Source organism: Girardinichthys multiradiatus, chromosome 15, assembly GCF_021462225.1.
Source record: "Girardinichthys multiradiatus isolate DD_20200921_A chromosome 15, DD_fGirMul_XY1, whole genome shotgun sequence".
Taxonomy (NCBI): domain Eukaryota; kingdom Metazoa; phylum Chordata; class Actinopteri; order Cyprinodontiformes; family Goodeidae; genus Girardinichthys; species Girardinichthys multiradiatus.
The window spans coordinates 5612198-5634317 of record NC_061808.1 but is presented as its reverse complement, the minus strand read 5'-3'; the positions used below and the strand labels follow the sequence as shown (position 1 = coordinate 5634317).

The 22120-nt window shown below is 39.8% G+C and overlaps 3 protein-coding genes and 1 non-coding gene across 22 annotated transcripts in view; 3 read left to right on the top strand and 1 right to left on the bottom strand.

Moving 5' to 3' along the window:
* The window catches only part of afdna (afadin, adherens junction formation factor a), a 113700-nt gene extending 111234 nt beyond the window's left edge, over positions 1-2466 (top strand). For 12 of the 13 annotated variants that reach the window (XM_047387852.1, XM_047387850.1, XM_047387844.1 and 9 more), the window contains one exon: positions 874-2466. In XM_047387852.1, coding sequence (XP_047243808.1) covers positions 874-1030 — 157 coding nt within the window. In that variant the 3' untranslated portion in view covers positions 1031-2466. The remainder of the gene's footprint in view (positions 1-873) is intronic. The other variant, XM_047387849.1, reaches the window with a different exon arrangement.
* tdrd15 (tudor domain containing 15) lies at positions 2023-20524 on the bottom strand. 5 transcript variants are annotated; one of them, XM_047387837.1, is made up of 6 exons: positions 20409-20524; positions 16718-16787; positions 8958-14618; positions 8611-8744; positions 6278-6346; positions 2023-2569 (listed from the first exon to the last, which is right to left on the bottom strand). In XM_047387837.1, exons 2-5 carry the CDS (start codon positions 16747-16749, stop codon positions 6333-6335), a joined length of 5841 nt encoding a protein of 1946 aa, XP_047243793.1. In that variant the 5' UTR covers positions 16750-16787; positions 20409-20524; the 3' UTR covers positions 2023-2569; positions 6278-6332. The 5 variants fall into 5 exon arrangements, with proteins under 5 accessions (XP_047243793.1, XP_047243794.1, XP_047243792.1 ...); XM_047387838.1 differs by having other exon boundaries at positions 2023-2305; XM_047387836.1 differs by lacking the exon at positions 6278-6346.
* Positions 5033-5115, top strand: trnal-cag. Its single transcript has one exon. It is a non-coding gene; the product is annotated as a tRNA-Leu (tRNA).
* Positions 20416-22120, top strand: part of rfx6 (regulatory factor X, 6) — a 28117-nt gene continuing 26412 nt past the window's right edge. For 2 of the 3 annotated variants that reach the window (XM_047387858.1, XM_047387856.1), the window contains exon 1: positions 20503-20632. The gene's annotated coding sequence lies outside the window, so the exon portion shown is untranslated. Of the gene's footprint in view, positions 20633-22120 lie in introns of all 3 variants that reach the window. The other variant, XM_047387857.1, reaches the window with a different exon arrangement.

The following is a 22120-nucleotide window of genomic DNA, read 5'->3' as shown; positions in this document are numbered from 1 at the left end:
TTAGTGTTGTCCTTGCCTGGGTAGTCAGTTAAGGGTTGAGCTAGCATACACTTTTTACAAAAGACTGGAGCTTCTTCAGAACCTGGACAAGTTGCTGTATTTGACAGCTCCAGGTATTCTACTCTGTATCAGAAAATCCTGCAGGACCATGTCTGGCTATCAGATTGGCCATTTGGTCCTTCAGTAGAACAATAATCCAATGATTTGGAGTGGCCTAGTCAAAGTTTATGCTGTGGCCTCATCCTTGAAAGCCCTCCAATGTGTCAAGATAAAAACCCGTTCTAAAAGTAAAGTGGGCTGCATGTTTTAGATGTTTCCCTGCTTTAACACACCTGATTCAGATAATTACTGTTAATTAGCCATTCATTGAAATCAGGTGAGCTGAAGCAGGGAAACATCTAAAACATGGCAGTTCCCTGAGGACCAGGGTTCAAAAACACAGATGAATGAGACTCATTGCATTTTGTCAATGCGCATCAAACTGCATTCGGTATTTGCTCAGATTATTGTATAATATGTGTGTTAGCAAAAACAGAAGAAATCTGTAAGGGGGCAAAAATATTAATTATTAAATTCTTCATTTCTTTAAAAAAAATGTTCAAGTTACAGCTACTTCTATATATGCTTAAATTATAGCAAAAAACAGAAATTACAATAATGCTGCATGCTTGGCAGACTGCTCCACTCCACATCTGAAGAAGACCCTCCTTTTTAAAATGTGGTTCATATTGATCGCCCCCTGGTGGCACCACAGAGACCCTGCAGCAGCTTCCCTCAACCTTATTTCTGTAGCTTTTGTGTTGTGATTGAGTTGTTGCAGGGACCTCACAGCGTCTGGGTGTAACGCTAGTGTTTCTGTGTGTCCGTGTTCAGTCAGGAACAGGAGAACTCGATCCCCAGCGACGCTCCAGAGAGTCTGACCTTCAAGGAGCGCCAGCGCCTCTTCTCTCAAGGGAAGGAGGTTTCCGACAAGGTCAAGGCTTCTCGCAAACTCATGGAGCTGGAGAACGAGCTCAACACCAAGCAGTAGGCCCCACCCAAGCCCTCTGCCTCCCAGCGCCACCTTAAATCCACATTAAGGTGGTCCTGGTAAACGTCCAGACGGAGCGAGCCGGCGCTCACCTGATTAACACTGACGGCCTCCTCCCGGTTCTGTTGCTTTTTTCATTGTTTTGAGACATCAGAGGACTGGACCTTCACCTTTTGTTCTTATGACGCAGCGGTATCGTTGGAACGTGACAGATGGTTCTAGTTTCAGTCGAAGTCTGTCAGTTATATAATGAAGCACTGTAAAAAAGTTTTAATTATATCTAATTAGAGAAACACACAACAAAGGGGGATATATTTTTGTTTGTAAAATGGTTCTTGGGGCGATTTGAAAGGATTTATTCTCGTTTAAATTTTTTTGATAGCTTACTGAAATATGTACAATTTTATGATATTTTATGCTTTTTTTCTGCATCATGTTTTCATGCTTTCAGTTCCTCCTTGCCAGCAGAAAAAAAACATATTTTATTGTTAATTTTATCTTTTTGTTTTTATTTTATTTTATTTTAAAGATTAAATTCTTAATGAGAGGAAACACTGTTCATTCCGTAGCAACAAAGAGCGGGATTTCTTTTATTTTTGTGACGTCTTTGAAAAGCTGAAAGATGATCCAGAGGAGGTTGGTAACGCCTGAGGAAGGCCTCTGTAAATGCACAACTTTACTGTAAATATGCCGGTCCACAACTGTCTCTTTTTACTACTGTAGAAACCTTCCAGGAAACTAAAGAAAACCGGAAAGCTTCCGTGATTAACATTTATTTTCATGTCAGAAAACCCAACAAACAAACAAACCTCCACCCCTAAATGTTAAGTTTTAGGTTCTTCTAAAGATAGTTTTTTGCAGAGTTTTGTGAAGTTAATTTGACTGATTGTTCCCTAAACTCAAGACGGAAAAACAAACTTTCGCTCCAAATGTGATTAATGTTGGTTTTCACAATATTAATAAACTAAGAAGAGCTTCTCTTCAAATGCTTGTTTGCTTTACAGGTATTTATTTCAAACCTTGTTGGAAAAAGAAAAACATACATGCACATATTTTAATATTTACTCTGTATCTGCAGACCTTTTATTTTGGAGAAGTGGATTATATTTGGGACCTCTTGACTGTGGTAATCTCCTTTCACAGAGAGCTTCAGAGAAGAATGATGGTTTCACATAGTAAACAGTTTCCCAGAGTCTCGGCGCACCTCAGCTGAGCTTTAAACTCTGAGTGAGTCCATCCTGAGTGTAAACGGATCGGCTGGAGATGAAAGTGATCCTACGTGACGAGATGAGATGCTGTTAGTAACCGGCCTGTAGAACCACTACAAGCAATTCCTCCTCGATTTCTCCCTCTAGGTTTCAAAATGAACTGAATCATTTAAATGGTTTCATGTTTAGCCTTTTGTAAATCATTAATAAATACAGATTTTTCAACAATGGGGGCCTGGTCGTGTTTCCTTTTTCATCGTTTTAGGTAAAGAAGGTAGGTGTTATAAATGCTGTTCAGTCACTTTGTGGTGTGGTTTTATTTTCTTGCTGCCTGAAAAACAAAATATTTAGTCAATTAATGGGACAGTTATGCTAATTTTTGATGTCATATCACAAGAAAACAAAATAAAACACTATACAGGTCCTTCTCAAAATATTAGCATATTGTGATAAAGTTTATTATTTTCCATAATGTCATGATGAAAATTTAACATTCATATATTTTAGATTCATTGCACACTAACTGAAATATTTCAGGTCTTTTATTGTCTTAATATGGATGATTTTGTCATACAGCTCATGAAAACCCAAAATTCCTATCTCACAAAATTAGCATATCATTAAAAGGGTCTCTAAACGAGCTATGAACCTAATCATCTGAATCAACGAGTTAACTCTAAACACCTGCAAAAGATTCCTGAGGCCTTTAAAACTCCCAGCCTGGTTCATCACTCAAAACCCCAATCATGGGTAAGACTGCCGACCTGACTGCTGTCCAGAAGGTCACTATTGACACCCTCAAGCAAGAGGGTAAGACACAGAAAGACATTTCTGAACGAATAGGCTGTTCCCAGAGTGCTGTATCAAGGCACCTCAGTGGGAAGTCTGTGGGAAGGAAAAAGTGTGGCAGAAAACGCTGCACAACGAGAAGAGGTGACCGGACCCTGAGGAAGATTGTGGAGAAGGGCCGATTCCAGACCTTGGGGGACCTGCGGAAGCAGTGGACTGAGTCTGGAGTAGAAACATCCAGAGCCACGGTGCACAGGCGTGTGCAGGAAATGGGCTACAGGTGCCGCATTCCCCAGACCTGGGCTACAGAGAAGCAGCAATGGACTGTTGCTCAGTGGTCCAAAGTACTTTTTTCGGATGAAAGCAAATTCTGCATGTCATTCGGAAATCAAGGTGCCAGAGTCTGGAGGAAGACTGGGGAGAAGGAAATGCCAAAATGCCAGAAGTCCAGTGTCAAGTACCCACAGTCAGTGATGGTCTGGGGTGCCGTGTCAGCTGCTGGTGTTGGTCCACTGTGTTTTATCAAGGGCAGGGTCAATGCAGCTAGCTATCAGGAGATTTTGGAGCACTTCATGCTTCCATCTGCTGAAAAGCTTTATGGAGATGAAGATTTCATTTTTCAGCACGACCTGGCACCTGCTCACAGTGCCAAAACCACTGGTAAATGGTTTACTGACCATGGTATCACTGTGCTCAATTGGCCTGCCAACTCATCATGACATTATGGAAAATAATGAACTTTATCACAATATGCTAATATTTTGAGAAGGACCTGTTTACACACAAATAAATAAACCACAACTGTCAATAGTGTTTTAATTAATAGATTAAATAGCTGATGTCAAAAATACATTTTTCTTATGTTAGTAGCTTGTTCATATTAGGCGATTCTGCCAAAGTTTAAGTTAGTAAAGCTTTTAGTTTAGTTTTGCATTTGCACACATTTTTAAATGCAGTTTTTGTCTATGATAAACTTTGCTTTCATTTCAGAAAGGCTTATAAATATTTACTATTTTAAACATTTCTGCTATTTGTGTCCATCTAATGTTTTGGCAAATTACCAAATTAAATGGACAATTTAATCTATCCATATATATGAATAGCATCGCTGGGATTACAGCCTTTTTTTATGCTGTTAAAACAAAGTTAAACTCTTGAATGAATTTTAAGAATATGAATTTTAAGTATGATCAATTTTAAATATTTTAAATTGGTTATTTTGTTTAAATTACACTGTTATTTCAAAACTTGAAAACACCAAGAAAATTTGCTGGCGTTTCACATGCTAAATGTTGCTTTGATTTTAAAAACATTTTGCGTTTTAAATATACACAAAATGTTGACATTTCTGTTATTAGCAGTCTTGTTAGTTTTAAGTCAAATTAAATGAAAAGTAATAGTGACTTGTATTTTACTTAGATTTATTGAAATAGTTAAAGCCAAACCTCTAAATAAACTTGTCTAATGTTGGCAAGTTCTTGAAATAAAATTAATAATTGTAATTTTTTGAATGAAACGTCTCATAACGTAAGTAACGTGTTTTGTTTCCTTCTTTTTACCTTTGGTCACATTATTTCCATCTGTTATAATAAACTTTAATTTTTAAAAATGATTTGTGCCCCATAATAAATCTTTAGTGATTGCCTATGTTTATATTTCCGGCTACAGCACGTAAGACCCGGATGTTCGATAACCTAAAAAATTTTAGACGCTGCGCTGTAACGGAAAACGTCAGAAACTCTCGCGAGAAAAAATGAGTTCTTGAAATGTTGTTCTAAAAGTTACGTGATATTGCGGAACTAAACTGTCCAAAGACTATTTTATATATACTATTATGCTACTTTGAGCCATTAACATTACCTCCGTTTATAGTTTATAAGAATTTAAAGGCGGGAGTTCAAAAATATAGCCAAAGTAAAGCATAAATCACCACATCACATCGGTTGTGAGCGGGCGTCACGTGTGTCTGGGTTATTATTCAAATTTCCCGCCTATAGTGTCATCTGTCAGGATGGCCGAGCGGTCTAAGGCGCTGCGTTCAGGTCGCAGTCTCCTCTGGAGGCGTGGGTTCGAATCCCACTTCTGACAGCATTTTGCTACATACAGATTTCTTTTGCTCCGGCTGTTCAGTTATGTGCTTCAAATATAATTTCATTGCTTCATAACACATGAACATTGTTGTTAGCTGTACTGCTAAATTTAGCTTTATTGCTAAATTAAATCCAAAATGACTCAACCCCCTTAATGAAAAGCATCAACAGGTCGTTTACTCTTGGGTTTGTGGTCTGCAGCTACAGACCCACACTGTTCGAAACGACGTTGGCCTTTCAGCATTACTGAAACGCGATTGGCTACTCATTTCAACAGCTTTCAACATTACTGAAACGCGATTGGCTACTCATTTCAACAGCTTTCAACATTACTGAAACGCGATTGGCTACTCATTTCAACAGCTTTCAACATTACTGAAACGCGATTGGCTACTCATTTCAACAGCTTTCAACATTACTGAAACGCGATTGGCTATAATGTTCAACATTGTTTAACGTTTACCCGGACTAGCAGCTCAGGTCGCAGTCTCCCCTGGAGGCCTGGGTTCGAATCCCATTTTTTACTATGATTATTTTTGGTTGTATGTTCGAAGCCTTTATAATTTTTTACCCTGTAATGATCCGATCCTACTAATATTAAGTAAATACCACCAGTGTTTGTTTGAGAGTCATCTGTCTGCGCATTCTGTCTACCAGGAAGTTTAAAACCACATGAGCAGAAATGTTCCTCTGTACAGAAAATACATGAGTTTATTTTAACATTTTTTTATATCTATGAAAAGTGAAAATTTGAACAGTTCTAAAGCGCATTTACAATACTGGCTCTCTAGCGCCACCGAGTGGTACAAACATTTTAACAGTTTATTAGAGGCAAGTAACCAGAAAACAAATACATTTTCAAAAACATTCACTTACTGCATTATTTGAATAGAAAGCCGTCTTGGTTACTATAAAAACGCCCTATGGAAAAGAGATCCTACACAAAATAGATATACGAAACTAGTTTGTCCTCCTAAAAAAACCTCAAAAACCATATGATCACATTTGAGGAGCACCTAACATCTAATGTAAGTCTGCAGAGCAAGCAAACATCAACTAAGCTTAAGGAATACAAAGTGTTGACTGAAGAAATCAAATTCCAACAAAACATCTGCCACAAATTAATACAATCAAGCTTAAACAAAAAGGTTGTAACTAACTTCTGCTGTGAGGCTGGTTCAGAAAAGAATCGCTGCAGCAAGATGTGAGCTTTCCTCACATCAGAAAACCTGTTGGGGGGGGGGGGACAATAAAAAAAGGTCACTTTAAGCCCCCTGATGGAAAGGATTGCAGGGTGAGAATCAAATTAAGCTGTGCAATACTTCTCTGATAAGTCAAAAACTATTTCTCTGCTTTCTCATGGTGCACCCTTCTGTTCTCTAGACCAGTTATTGTTTTATCCAAGCTTCTCAAGCTGGCACAGTTGTACATGTCAATTTGCAGACCAGCCTTAAAATTTCTAACAAAATGTCTATAATTAAGAAAAAATTCCCTTCTTTTTAAATGAAACCAAGCAAAGCTCAATACTATGAGCACACGTGGAGTCAAAATTCAAACAAAAAGAATAAAAATGTACAAACTTATTTCTCTGTTTGTAGCCTTCTGGGAAACATTTCAGTGGCCTTTGAGTAGCAAGGGACACTGCATGAAGAAAACATTCATAAAAGCCCAGTTTTCTACATTTCTCATGTGCACCAGTCCAGATAACTGGGATCTCTCCTAACTAGGGTTTCCTAACTACAGTCGCTATTAAATGTCACTGGAGAAAGGTTGGCTTGTGGGTCCTGACTGATGTAAAAACACAAAGTAGAGCATCCAGGGATCTGTAGTATTAGTGATGCATGCACAGTAAGGCCGGGTCAGCTCTAGCAGGCTATCTTGTGGGCCAAATATAATTACACTGCAATGTAATGAGTTAGAAGATAAAAGCAACCCACCTTTCCATAAAAAATTCATAAGATGCATCTGGGTAATAAAAGCTTTGTTCAAGTGCATGACAAATCTGAGGTTTTGTCTTACGCAATAGTGAAAAAGTATGGGGGAAATTTACTGCCAAAAATCAAGAGCACATATTTTCAATTTGAAAGCAGGATTTCATTCTGCTTGTACTCAAAACTTCTGCTTTCTTTTAAATATACTCTGTTCTCTCTCAGATCTTTGTTTCTGCGCTCTGATCTAATGCTTCTTGCATAGATAATTTCTCCTCCTGCTTGCTTCATCCTCCAAGCGCGCAAACTTGCTCTCTGCTCGGATCAAAACTGCGCTCTCAAGTTTCTTCCCTGCTCGCAAATTCTTTTTGCTCTCTTTCAGATTAAAGTCGTATTATCTCCTAGCAACCATATCAGCCAATAGAATGACAGTGTGCAAGTGCTAGGTCACAGGCTTAGTTGGGGTGCGCTTGTTTCCTTCAACTGACTGTGCCTGTGTTGCTACAATTGATGACCGAGAACATATTTCATTTGGCTCAGCAATTGCTCCAGAATTTGACGCCTCAGCAGAGTCTGTAACAATGGTAGAAAGTATAACATTATAGTTATTTTATTGTGAAGCACTTAAATCGTGGAAAATGAAGAGTAAGCATTCATTCATAAAATGTATGATTCAGATATCATAAATAGCTATCCCAATAAGTAAAAAGTGTTTAATTTAACCCAACAAGGACCAAACCCTTAAAATGTAAGGTTAGCGATGTCACCGTTTTACTGAAAATATTGTTATAGCAGTGATATTGTAAATCATTAACTTTATCTTTGACATTCTAGATGAATTAACAAATTTACAAAGCAATTCTTAAATATGTCTTTCGCTCAAAGTATGTGTTTGATTGTCATTTTATTTTAATGTTGTTTATGTTGATAGAAACAGACGTACATATTAAACTACTGAATGTTTAAAATCACTTACTTCAAGATAGTTTGAATTATCCACTGTCATAGTACTTTGCTGAGTTGAGCTATCCATTGAAGTAGATTGACCTATTTCACAAAATTGCGACGCGCACCGGATGCATAGATGCACTTACTTCTGGATTTTGCTTCGTATGACCCGTGTAGCAACACAGGTACGCTCAGTAGAAGGAAACAAGCGCACCACAACTAAGCCTGTGACCTAGCACTTGCACACTGTCATTCTATTGGCTGATATGGTTGCTAGGAGATAAAACGATCATTTCCCTTTGGGATTAATAAAGTATTTTTGAATTGAATTGAAACAAAGATTTGAGAGAGAACAGAGTATATTTAAAAAAAAGCAGAAGTTTTGAGTGCAAGCATTACTACGTTCGAGTATAAGCAGAATGAAATCCTTCAAATTGAAAATATGTGCTCTTGATTTTTGGCAGTAAATTTTCCCCATACAAAAGTTGCATTTTCATGCAGAAGTACTTCAGGAAGTACCTGAATATTTTAAAAAAAGTGTAGTATTTTACATTGTAAAAGATTATCTTCCAACAGCCTGTATTTATAAAATGTTTTTACATGTATTTGCTTCTTACATTGACTGGATTTGGGCTCAGTGTTGACTGAGGTGTTCCCATCACACCCATCAGTGGCCTCAACTTCATTGCAGACCTCCTCTTCATCAGCACCACAAACCTGAGGTTGTTTACAGGAACCCAACACCTGAAACCTTTGGTTAAGAGAAATACAAATATTCAGTTTGGTTACATTTTTCTAAGAAACTCTGTTTAGTCATATTCCTAATTTTATTTTTTAGAGAAGCTAGAACTGAATTTAAGCTATATTTAATTCATGTTTTAATTCATTATTAACCACAAGAATGAATAATCTGAGTTGTTGTTCTTCGCAGTGGATGTTAAAGTACAGTGTTTGAAGAGTATACCTGAGTCCAAGAATTACATCTGTATAGTTGGCATGTCCAGCATCCACCAGCTTCTTGGCAACATGGACTCCATCAGTAAGAATGTCCACTGTCCAGGTGGAGTTGGAGCCCAACGCTTTGAAGAAGATCTGAAGGTTCTTCTGGTACAAACAATGCTGGAAGAAGACTGCCGCCTCATCAGTCCACTGTCCGTCCACACCAACCGGCTTCACCCCTCTCAGGATGCAGGGGTAAGTTGTCTTCTGAAGGTTTGTTAGCTCCACCGGAAGCTGCTTCAGCTTGGAGAAGTCATCGTACGGTATGCACTCGTGATGTCCATAATCGACGAGGTTCAGGACCACCATGGTGTCAGCGTGTATGATTTCACCCCTGCACCACTTGTTCTTGGATTCGGACTTCAACAGGCAACAGGCGCCTGGCACCAGGTGGGCCTCAGGAAGAGGAGGCATATTTCCATGCAGGTCATCCAACATGATGAACACGTTCTTCATGACGAGGTGCAAATCATCAAGTACAACACAAAACTCAAAGGGAGTGGTAACTGCAGTTGCGAAGCCATGGTATGCTTTGTCAGTCTCAAGAGGAGGAAAGAAGAGCAGCTGAGGTGTGCTTACATCTGCTGTGAATCCATCTGGTAAAATCTCACTTTGGGTTTCATCTGCTAATGTGGTCTTTTCTCCATTCTGCTGCAGCGAGGCCTTGATTTGATCCACAAGCAACAGTCCACTCAGGACTATTTCAACCAGCCAAACTTTATCAGTCACAGAAAAACTCACGAATATCAGCCTGACCTCAGTGCCTACTAATGGTTTGAGTGTTTCATACCAGCACTGATGAGCTGCTTTCCCCTCACTGAAACCAAGACTGTTCATCTTGCACAACAGAGCAAGGTTTGGGATCCTCTTCAGGTAGGTATACTGCTGTAGAACAGGCCCTATGGGAATGTCTTCTGTTATTCCATGATCCACCAGAAAGACCTCAAGCCATCTCTCACGTGTCTGCTGAATAACAGCTCTCTGCCACTGGCCATCCTCAGCCTTGACTAAGCATTTCAGGTTTTGTTTGATATCCTCCTCAGGCACAGTCTTGTACTTCATTACGTTGTTTGTTATATGTCTTTCCATTGATGTAAGCATGTTGTTGTTTTTAGTGAGTCTGACATAAAAGCTACCGTTACTCTGGACTGAAAGGATGGTCCCAGTTTCTGTGTCTCTGACCTGAATGGTTTGAGGGAGGAATCTATCTGGTTGACCCCTCTTCTCAACGAGGACAGACGATGTTTTGGATTTCTTGTGAATCTTTTTTCTGTTGCATGTTCGTCTCACCCGCATGGAGGTTCGGACCTGCTGCTTGACTGATGGTTGTGGCATCAAGCTCTTACTTTCTAAGATGGATCCTGCTTCTCTGGACTTTTCGCTTTGGTGGCCGTCTTCTCCGAGGTTCTCCTTGCAGGGACTCTCAGTCTGAATCTCAGTGGATTCAGATAAAAGTGAGGGAGACTCTTCCTTACTTTCTGCTACAAATGAACTGCTAGGTATGTTATTTCCAGCTTCTCCATCAAGAACCTCAATGTTGACTTGCCACTGAATCCCATACTGCCGAACAAACTCAACCATGAGTGGCTTGTCCATCACAGCTTCAATGAAAGACGCTTCATCTCTAAATGCTCTTGTGTTCATCAATGAACATGGTATGCTGAACCTTGGGTGGGACAGGAGCTCCTCTGGTAGAGGGTATATCTTTTCCTTTTCTACAACTGATGAGTTTCCATAGTCCACAAACTCCACTTTGTAGCGGGAACTATCTTCCTTGTTCTTCACAACTGAACGGTACAAACCGTCGTCCTCAAACACAGACAAAACAACATCACTGACGCTCCAGTGCGAGACAATCTTTAAGGAATCCTTGAAGAGACTCGAGTTGAGATTTTTGCCCATTTTCAGGATGGCGGATTCGTCATCTGACAACTGGAGGAAGAAGCTGCTAAAGGAGTCGATGTGGGACACAAAACATTTTGCCCTAAAGCCAGGATTTATGGTTTTATCCGGGAACCGCACTAACTGGGACTTTTCTCTTTTCTGTGTGTCCTTTGACTTTATATTTTGGTCTCCACTGGTAGATCTGATTTGAGGGTTTATAGAACCAGACCTCTTTGCATTATGCTCACTCTCTTTTTTTGCTCTGGCGTACTTGTTCAGAGACCTGCTAAGCAAAGGATTTTTGGTGTTATTGATTTTTGTTCCATTGAGAGTTTTACATGAAGCTGCACACTGCCCTTCCTGTGGATTTTTATATTTATCTTTTGTAGTTTTTGTGTTGCTTATGGCACATCTGACTGCAGTCTTTGGTTTCTGGGTAGAAATGAGCTCCTTCACCTTCTCATTGATGTTGATCTCTCCATCAAACAGCTCAACATCAAAAGACCCATCGTCCCTCTTTCCACGTACGACTGCTTTCAGTAGCTTGTTGAGGACGGCACTGATGAGGAACTCCAGGGCGTCTGCATAGAGCTCCCCGGCGGGCACTGAACGGAGATTAAATCTTATAGCTTGCATCGGCGTGTACAGCAGATCTTCAGAGCTCCTGGGAATGGACATGATGGATTTTATTTCGGATATTTTTGTGTTTCCGTAGTCGACGAAGAACACGCCAACATGCAGGGACAACTGAACGGGTAGCATCATGCCCCGGTACCATTTGCCGTCAAAGTATTTCGCGAGGCACAACTTCCTTACAACAGCTCCTGAACCAGCTTGCATGATGTTTTCACTGTCCTGTGAGATTTTAGTCTCGAGATCTTCAATGATTTCTGTGTTCCTCTTGAGCTGGCAGTAGACTTCGCACTGGCTGTTGACGTGCGTAACGTAGACCTGTTCTTCATCTCCAGGTCTTAGATCAAATGACGAGTAGAAGAAAGACTCAGGGAACACGTCGGAGTTCTGCCTTGTTGACAAAGTTGCTACTCTTGCATGTCCCTGTTCTATGAGTATGTTCGTGATGCTTTGCTGCGTTTGGGTGTTGTGGAGAAAAACAACGTTGCATAGGCCTTTGTTTTTCACATTCAACAGGGATAAAACTTTACATTTCAGAACATCTTGGCTGTTGAGGACAAAACATTTTAGCAAGTTGCATGCATGCGGACTCCAATTGCCACAGTATTTTGGATCTGCTGGTTCAATCAGGTTAGCAACGCTGCACCTGAATGCTTGTCCTTCCAAATGAAGATATTCTGGCCTGATTGCCTGAAGATGATCATCTCTGACCTGGATAACAGAGCCGTAGTCAACCAGCATCACTGTGGCGTGGCTCTTCCTATTTCCAATGACCAAACCCCTGTACCATTTTCCATCCTGCAGGGACTTGGCAACACAACACGAATCTTCAGGATGGAGGGGGACTGTGTGAGCTGAGTAATAGAGCTGGATGTCATCCATGAGCTTCTCCAAAGCTTGAGTTCCATCTAAAGGCTGGCACCAGAAGTCATATGGAGAGTTGATGTGTGAGCAGCGTACGGAGACCTCAAACCCTGGCTTGAAATTTATAGCTTTGTAGTTAGAATGGGCTTTAACCTTCTCAGTTTCCTTTCTGCACTGGTTCACTTCCCCTTCACAATGCTGCCACTTCTCTGACCTTTTACTAGTGTTTGCTTCAGAATGTTGGAGTTGCCTGGCTTTCTCCAAAACATCTTTGTTATTTTTCTCCACAGGTACATGGGGAATGTATTCAGCCAGTTTGGAAGAGATCAAGAGCTCCGTGATGCTGTTGTTACTTCCCATCTCGAACAAGTCAACAACAAACATGTTTTTTTTCATCTGGATTAGGTGGACAAGCAAGGCTTTGCTGGACACAGCTTTTCTGAACAACTGACGTGTCACGCTGGGCCAAACGTCATCTAACGGAAAAACGTTAACAAGTGTACAACAGATGGCAAACGGGCATTCGTTGGCAATCGCCTTGGGTATGGTCTTTATCAACTTGTGCGGCACTTTTTCAATGTTCCCATAGTCGATAAAAAGGATTTCGGCTCCATGCTCGAGAACATCTGTCACCACACCCCTGTAGAAATGCATATCTTCTTCATACAGTGCACAGCACATCGCCCCTACCTCTGGATTCAGAACATCTTCATCCAGCTTCACCTGACTGAAGTAATCTCTTATTTTGGTCATCATTTCCTCAAACTCCTGATTGCGTTTTTGGGTTCGGATCCAGAAGTGGTTTGGATCCTGAGCATACTCAACATAGCCCACAAAGATAGAGCCAACCTGCACGTCCTCTGCTTCCATGGTTTTGCATAATGCTTCACTCAGGATTTTCTCGTAGTTCTCATATCGGTCCAGAGGTGGCAGTTCCACAACATCTGAAAGTGGCTCAGAGGTAAGGTTGTGGATAGGCTTGGGTTCTTCCACATGCGAGTCTTCATCGCTTAGCACCTTGATGGTGTACAAATGATTTTCTTTATCAAAACCAGTGATCTCCACTTCCAGAACTGCTCCAAGCAAGCCTGCCTTTAGGAAACTGAGCTGCTGCGTTCTGAACGGCATTTCCTGATCAGCCAGAGAGGGAAGTTGGCACGGGAACGCCATAATTTGCGCTGAGTAAAATTCAGGTGGCAAACGGTGGACGTTCTCAACTTTTGCTGTCTCAAAGAACCCATAGTCAATAAAGAAAACTCTTACTTGAGAGTGGGCTGGCAGAAACTGCACTAAGCCTCTGTACCATCCCTGATCTTTTCCTTTAACTGCACACAAAACACCCAGGTTCTCTGGAGTCTTCTGACTGTCTCCTTTGATTTTGTCTTCACAAACCTTAGCCAGCTTCTTTGAAAATTGGCAGAGCTCTGCTGTTGCGTTAGCCATCTGACAGTAAAACAGCCCGGGGTTGACAGCAGCAGTTACTCGCACTTTATTATGTGTCCCAAAACTCAACTTAAGCCCACAGAAAGACAAAATGTCCTTATAACCCCGCAAGCTGGATGATTTGTAGCAAAATGTTTGTCCTCTTGATTTTTCAATGAGTAGGTCAGGAACTGGCTCCATGTTTTGTTTGAGTGGCACCTCTGTAAGCAAGCTAACCAGCAGCAGGAATGTGTCTCTGTCCACATGCCTCCCAAAGCCATGTCGAACAAGATCAGAGTTGATGTTGGGCACTTCCAACAGGACAACTTTGTGAGGAAGAAGAGCTGTGATGAAACCCGTGACATTTTTTCCAATCAGGCTCGATAAATATCCCTCAATAACTGAGGGAGAACAATTCTGGAGAATCAGCACATTCGCGAGAAACCCACTGACTATTTTTGGAGGCAGGATGAACAAGTCATCCGTACAGGATCTTATGTGAGCGACGTCGACACTCAGAACATTTCCACAATCTATGAGGAAAACATCAAGCAAGTCCTCCTTTCGGTTTTGAACTCTTCCTCTGAACCAGCGAGCTGAAGACACATCTTCAACCAGGCAAAAATCTGCTATGTCCACTGCAGCTTCAGTCTTTGATACATTCTGAAGTTCTTGCTGCAGGATGTGGTAGTCCAGTTCACATATGGAAGGGTACTGTCCCTGGAAGTGTATCAGGGTGGCTTTGGGGCTCCAGTCCAAGTGAGTACATTTGAGATCCACTGACCAAAGGGCATGTTGTGTCGGTACACCGGAGTCGTGTGACCTGCAAATTAAGACTGCATTAATTAATAAACTTTATTCTGTCTGTAATGCATTATTTAATACTTTTAGTTTAAAAAAGCAGGGACCCGAGAGTACGGTTTTACTCTACAAACTCCTAAGCTATTACTTCAAACAACTGAAAAAAGAGGCTGATAGGTACAGACCCATTGGGGACGACTGTGGCTCAGTGGAAGAGCAGCCATCTCATAACTGTAACGTAGGCCCAGAAAACAAGGCTCAAACCGGCCAAAACAGTTGCTTCAACACTCAAATAAAAAGACTAAAATGTCACGGTTTTTGTCAGTTACTAAAACTGAACCAAGTGAATGGGATTTTAAAAAGACGGCCTCACAATTCACTAGATTCAAATCACATCAGCTAACCAGATGAACAGAGGCTGATTAGCAGACAATGGTCTAAAATACACATCAAATTTTTAAACCACTAATCGTCATATACCTTTTTCACATTTTGTCTCGATACAACCACAAACTTCAAATTTTATGTGAAAGACCAACACAAAGTTTTCCATAATTACGAAGTGGAAAGAAAATTATGCATAATTTCAATCATTTATTAGAAATAAAAATCTGAAAAGTGCAGCCTGCAGTTGTATTCAGGTCCTTTCACTCTGATACCCTTAAATAATATTCATTGCAAATAACTCCCTTTAGATTTCACTTAAATCATAAATAAAGTCTACTTGTGTGTAATTATGTTTGTCTATCACATAAAACTCCAATAAAATACATTATTTTCGGATGGTGTAACACAGCAAAATGTGAATATTTTCAAGGGGTGTGAATAGTTCTTGCAAGGCTTTATGTTCAAAAAGTGAACTGAATAAATATTAAATCTATTGATGGTTATTTAATAACTGGTCTATGTGGTGAGGAAAAAATGTTTGCCCACTTAATGAATTCTTATTTTAGTTTCTGTGTTAGAAGTAAATGTTTTATGTCAAAACATATAATATTAAATTAATTAAAACTCAAGGAAACAAAATGCTGTGTTTAAATGAAGGTAGTTATTATATGGGGGAAAAATCCAAACTGACATGACCCTGTGTGAAGAAGCTGAACTAAACTTCTCCAGCCACACCTGTTCTCAATTGAGAAAACATTAAAATAGAACCGATATACTCCATTTATGAAAACATGAAACAGCGGTGAACCTTCTCAAGAGAGGCTGGCCGACCAGTTCAAGATGAAAATCGCGGCAGAGCAAAAAGGAACATAAATGCCGGTCTCGGTTTTGGTGGTGGAAGTGTGATGGTCTGGGGCTGTTTTGCTGCCTCAAGACCCATAAGACTTGCGGTTGTAAATGGAACCATAAATTCTGCTGTTTACAAAAACATCCTGAAGGAGTGTGCCAAGTCACCTTTGAATGGCTTGAGAAAAGCAAAATAAAGACTTTGGAGTGGCCTAGTTAAAGTCCTGACCTGAATCCAATTGATCTGCTGCGGCATTACCTTCGCAAAGGCGTTTCATCCTCAAAAATCCTCCAATGTGGTCAAATTACAACAACTCTGTGAAGAAGAGTGGGCCGACATTCCTCCACAGCGATGTTACAGAGACTCACTGCCGAGTATCACGAACACTGCTTGTTGCTGCTAAGTGAGGCACAACCAGTTATTAGGTTTAGGGGGACAATTACTTTTTCACACAGGGTCTAGAGGATTTTTGTCCCCCTTCATAATAACCACCTTCATTTAAAAACTGCATTTTGTGTTTACTTGCATTTTCTATGTCTAATATTTAAACTTGTTTGATGATGATGGGAAACGTTTAAATGTGACAAAGATGCAAAGAAATCACAAAGTGGGCTAACAGTTTTTCTCACCACTGTGTACATGTTGATTTGAAACATGTATAATGAATGAAAATAGTACAACTATGTAGGAGCTGGATTTAGGAATACTTTCCATAATTACACACAATAATAAATATAGTAAAATTTGATTCACAGCATTGCCTTCCTGACCTAACTTTATATTCTAGTTCAAGCAGTAAACATAGGACCCAACTGCTGAGATAAAACCCAAACAGGTTAATTAACCCAGTCAGGCTCTTATGTTTCTAATTTAACTGTTTTACTTACTTTAGATGTTCTGATCCTGGCATGGACTGCATTGTAGCAAAATCAGGTACAGTCACATCTCCAAACAAATCTACAGGGAATACAGAAGTTTGTATCAAATGTATCATTATTGTGATTATCAGAAAGAATAACATATTAAAGCAGGTAAGACTGTCAAGTGACATTTGAAAACTGTGAAACAGAGAAAATCTTGTTCAAGAAATAAATATCAACGAACATCCCAAACAACCACACGAAACTTACCTTACAGTGTCATTGGAGCATAGTTAAGATTTCAAGATAAGGTGTTTTTGTCTTTATTTTAACAGCTTTTGTGTGATGTGTTTGAACAAATATTCACTTTACTCTCTTCAATAAAACTTCAACTATTTTTGCACACAGGAGACAGAAATGGCTTCATATCAGTACTTAAAACTAAATGAGTTAAATTCTGGTTACAGCTGGAATGAGCTGTAATTTTGACTTTTAAAGTCATAATTATGAAATACGGAAGCAGTTGGAGACAAGCCTCCTTACAGGAACATCATGCATGATCGAACTTTTACATAGATGGTCATAGATGCTTCGAAATCCTTGGTAAGCATTATTAAGTAACGCCTGATGTTATTGCACCAATTCATTTAAGGGTCATACCTGACGATAGAGCCATTGCCTGTTCTTTTTCATGCCATTTGTTTTTGTGTCTCACTATGGGGAACGCCTCCTGCGTGACCTCGTCAGAAACTTAAATATTATCCCAGCCCTGAATGTCAGGCATCAATGACGTCTATGTCGAGAGGGGCCCTGACCCTCACACTATAAATAGAGCTGACATAGCGTCATTCAAAAACCTCTTCTCGCTTCTTCCAGAAGCTGTTTAACAACTGTACCACTGGGCACTGAGCTAAACTGTCCACAGACCGGGTGCACAACTTGGTCACCGGGCACTTGTTCGCTAGCCTGTGAAAAGCAGAAATACTTCTCGTGGTTAGTACAAGTTTTTAGTAGAACGTTTTTTCCAAGTTAGGACAAAGAAAGGTGGTGGAGCAAGAAAAATGGGTGTGTCAAAGGACTGCAGAAATAAGTTAATTGAAAAGGCAGTGGGTTATGGAGAGCCGTTTCATTCAAAATTAATTAAATAAATAAATACTGCTATTGATAAATTATTAATAAATATTCTATGAAATAAATGAATATCCCCAAGAAATAAAACAAAATAATTATGTTAAAAAAATGTTAATCTTATTTTATTTAATCCATTTCAAGATTTATTTAATTTACTTAAAGATTTATTTATTTATTTCCTAATGCAGTTTTATCTTGTGACACTTTTATTTTGTAAAGCTACTTTACGTATTTCAGTGACCTTTACTTTTTAACCCCGTTTTTCATTTGAAGCTCTTTTTATTTCATGTTCTTATATCCGAATGAGGGGGCGGTGTTTTATCTGTGGGGTGGCGCTGGGACAGCAGGGCCGAGCTCAATTCGTGGCTGAGGCCCGCAGAAGCATGCCGGAGCTGCTGCCGCCAGCGCCGCAGCATGACGGAGGGAGCCAGGGGGTTCTGCGAGGAATCCCCTGGCTCCCCTTGAATAAATCTTTAAGTAAATTCAATAAATCTTTAAGTGAATTAAATAAAACAAGATAAAAATGTCTTCACTTGATGAACGTATTACTGCTGGAGAACTTTATGAGCAGACAAAACTAATTCTTTTACTTTTTTACCTAACAACCAAACAGGACAGTGGCAATGATTCAGGACCAGACAGCCCCAGTGGAAATGCCCAACAAGCTTTACATTTCCACACTCACTCTCAGGTTTGCACAACGCTGACTGAATCCAAAGCCACAGACAGTGTTAATGTCACATATGTTGGAACCAGCAGTGATAATGTTGATAAAGCTGGATGCAGCAATCAATGTGGACATTTTAGAAGATGGTGGCACCGTTACCTTTTTCACAGGACACGTTTCTAAAACCGATAGAAAGTGGCCGAAACATTGCCTTTGGCTGGCAAAAACAGAGGTACCTGCCTATAAAACTTGCCCCAGTAATACTGGAACAAGCAGTTCTTGGCTGTATAAAGAGTCTTCTTGTTGACAGCTTCCTGAGGCATGTTACAAAGTCAGATCGAATGGTGTTTCAATCTAGCCGTTGAGGTTTTTTAAGCAAGTGGACAGCGAAAAGCTGCTGGAAATCATGGATCTCCATAACTGTCGAAGAGTACCAACAGCTGATTACACTGAACTACTACTTGAGAGCTTGCCCACCAAAAACTGATTGAGGAACTTGACTTTGTTATTGAGCAGTAGAGCACTGTGCTTTCCCTTCTGAGGTCTGAGCTGGAAGGTATTACAGCTGCATATGAAAATCTACAACCAACTTTAAGAAACGTAATGCATTCAGTTGTGTACCCTGCATCATGAATGAACAGCAGAAAAACATCAGCAAATATTTAAGTTCTTATCTCAGGGAATCCGACACACAGCACCTGTCACTTTTTCTCCGGTTCTACACAGAATCCAATTTGTTTCTCAGAAAGAACATCAGTATTAGTTTCACTCATCTTCAAGATATTCAGCACAGTCAGTTTAATTATGAAAACTACCCAGTTTTTTGACACAAAATAAGCAAAATAAGTCCTAGAAAGCAGTGTATGCGTAATGAAACATAATGTAACAGACTTCAGATGACGAACATGTGAGTTTAAGGATTTTTTTGCTTTAAACATTTAAAGTTTAGCATTTTTGGGTTAATATATCTTTTTTAGTTATGTTTACCTCCAGTGTTTCTATTTTTGCATTGTATTGTCCTCTGAGGCTATATATAAGACCTGCAAAGCCTTAGAAGTAGGCATTCTCTTACATGTTCGTTTTTTGTCCTTTGAAGTACTCCAAAGTATAAAAACTTGTTTCAAAACATAAATTTGAGTATGTAGTAAAACGTATTTTATTAGAATGTATGGTTTAATATATTTGAAGTATTGCTATGATTTTGAGAGATAAAAATGCAATATGGCAGCCTACTTATAAATATACCAATAAGAATGATTGCATTTCTGATGTTTTTTGTCTTATTTTAGTCACATACAGTACTTAGTTCTTTAAATATTCTGTGGGTGAACTTGTTGCTGCTGTATTTGGAAGTAAAAAATGCTCTGGAAAACTTGTTCGCTAATATTTCCAAGTGTTATTCTGTGACCACAAGTTAACAAATCTTGCTAGTTCTCAGACTTGCAACTGTAAGATGGTTAAGTTGGGTTTGACATGATTTTGAGTTCTGAAGCAAATGGAACAAAGAATTTTAATGATTCTTTAGTTAAAGAAACTTTAAAATTAAAGTCGAAATGATGACTCAAAATTGTGACTTTGTATCTCATAATTATGACATACCATGAGGCATGTTTTTACTTTAAAGTGGCGGAAATGGGCTTCCATATGTACTACGATATAACCATCTTAGTAAAATATTTGCCTGTTAAGACTTTAAAAAGAAAAAGTGGTTTATAGCCTATTAGCTTCGTTTAGCGGGAGCTAGCTCCACCGCCACAAAGAGCTAGCGAAGCTAACGTATCTAACACGGACGACATGACAAACTCTTCTCTAAATCAAGTTTAAACGCTCCGATCGGCTTTAGCTCGTAATGATATCGATAACTGGGAACACTGGTGGAGCGGTGACACCGTGCTGACCCCACTTAGTGACACGACTCACCTTGGCGCCCGTTTCCTGTTCGCTATGACCCCTTCAAGTCCACCTGACCAACGGCTGTGAACCAAGCTAGCCTCAATGATCTGAATCCAATGAGCGGCTGTTTACCAGGAGTCTGCGCAGCTCAGCGACGGTTGGTTCAGGTGTGTCGGAGAAAAGATGCATTCATAATTGCAGGATGGTAGCTCTCCAGGACTGGACTTGGTTACCCCTGGTTTAAGTTATTGGTAAATAAGCTTGGTGTTTTATTATGTGTGGTGAAGAGGAAAAAGAGATATGGGATGTACTCTGACTAGCTGGTAATAAAAATGTGATTTTATTCTTACTTTACTGCCCCAAGCACAAACATGGTCCAACTACAAGTATCACCGTAGTGTTAAAACCCTGTTACCTGGAGATATTGTCCTTTAAAACTGTGGCTTCAATATTGGTGATGGTGCTCCACTACAGATACTTGAATTCACCAAGGGAAGAAAACAGCTATCAGCGTTTCAGGTGGCAGAAACTAGAAAAATACCTAATTGGCGTTTTCATATCAGACAACCCACTTTCAAAAGTGCCTAAACCTAAGTTTAGATCCTGATATCACACATGGACGTTTGTAGCTTGCTGTCTCAGTATATCTGGAAGTATACTGTTCCTAAAAAAGGACTCAACTTTAGGAATCACATCATCCCAAAATTCAAGATCAGGCAAAATCCTTTCAACAAAAATGTCATTGTGGTTCCACAGTACACAGTCACAGTATCAGACATCTACAATGTGAATCCGTGCCTCAGCTTGATAATAGTAGTCATGACTCTGGTCCATTGTGACATAATCTCCATCACTGATGAGGCAGAAGCCCTTTTCATCAGCACACAAGCACAGATCGGCCTCATCTTGTGACAGTGTGGACACTAAAATCACAGGGAGAAAGACGTGAACATTAGATTAGCAAATACATTGTATGCATCTTTGCTTAGTTCACTGATTCTTATGGAAATAGGTCAGGCCATATCCCTGCTAGACAGGAATAAATAGCTGTAAGTAGCTGTAGAGTCTCTTGTGTTTGCTATTCAAGAACAGTACACAATAATTTATTAACATCTTAATTTAGCCTATCGTTACACAGTGTCCAAAAAACAACTTTCTCTGTCCCAGATGTGTTTGCTAAGAACATGTCATCCTACCTTTTTTTTTCACGTGTGATGGCATCAGCCACTTGCACTGCTCTGTCGTGCAAGAAGCTGTTTCTTGCATTAGTTTCCCATAGCTTCAGTGGAAGAAAGTACTGCTCCTTTATGAGAACACGATTCTGACACGATTCAGTCTGTGAATAGAATACATTGACTTTCTTTAAACCTTAAATGCAATCTACCCATGGGTGGCTCTAGACAGGGGCTAACAGGCGCCAATGCCCCTGTAGAACTGGTCAAATAAATTACTTACCCTTCCATGCAATTGCAATGAGCTGCAATGACTTATCCATTCTCCTTTGCAATAATTCAGAGGTGTTTCACGTGATCTATCAGACTGGTTTACCTTGAAACATAAACGACTGTCAGGGTAATGTTACCGTTAATGAGTGTTGCCTGTTTGTTGACATTATAGCCACTACTGCAAGACCAAATGACAATTATCGTGGAGCCGTTTGGTATGGAGGTTCTGGGCCCACCATCCGCCTCCAGACCTTTATAGGCTTTCATCTGCTGTTTGCTGTAGTAGGATGTTTG

Coding starts and splice junctions, on each gene's coding strand:
- tdrd15 (XM_047387835.1), bottom strand. CDS start 16,749: ATGCAGTCCATGCCAGGATCAGAACATCTAAA. Junction 14,619..16,717: donor CCAGGATCAGAACATCTAAA/GTAAGTAAAACA, acceptor CTTAATTTGCAG/GTCACACGACTCCGGTGTAC. Junction 8,745..8,957: donor GATGTAATTCTTGGACTCAG/GTATACTCTTCA, acceptor TCTTAACCAAAG/GTTTCAGGTGTTGGGTTCCT.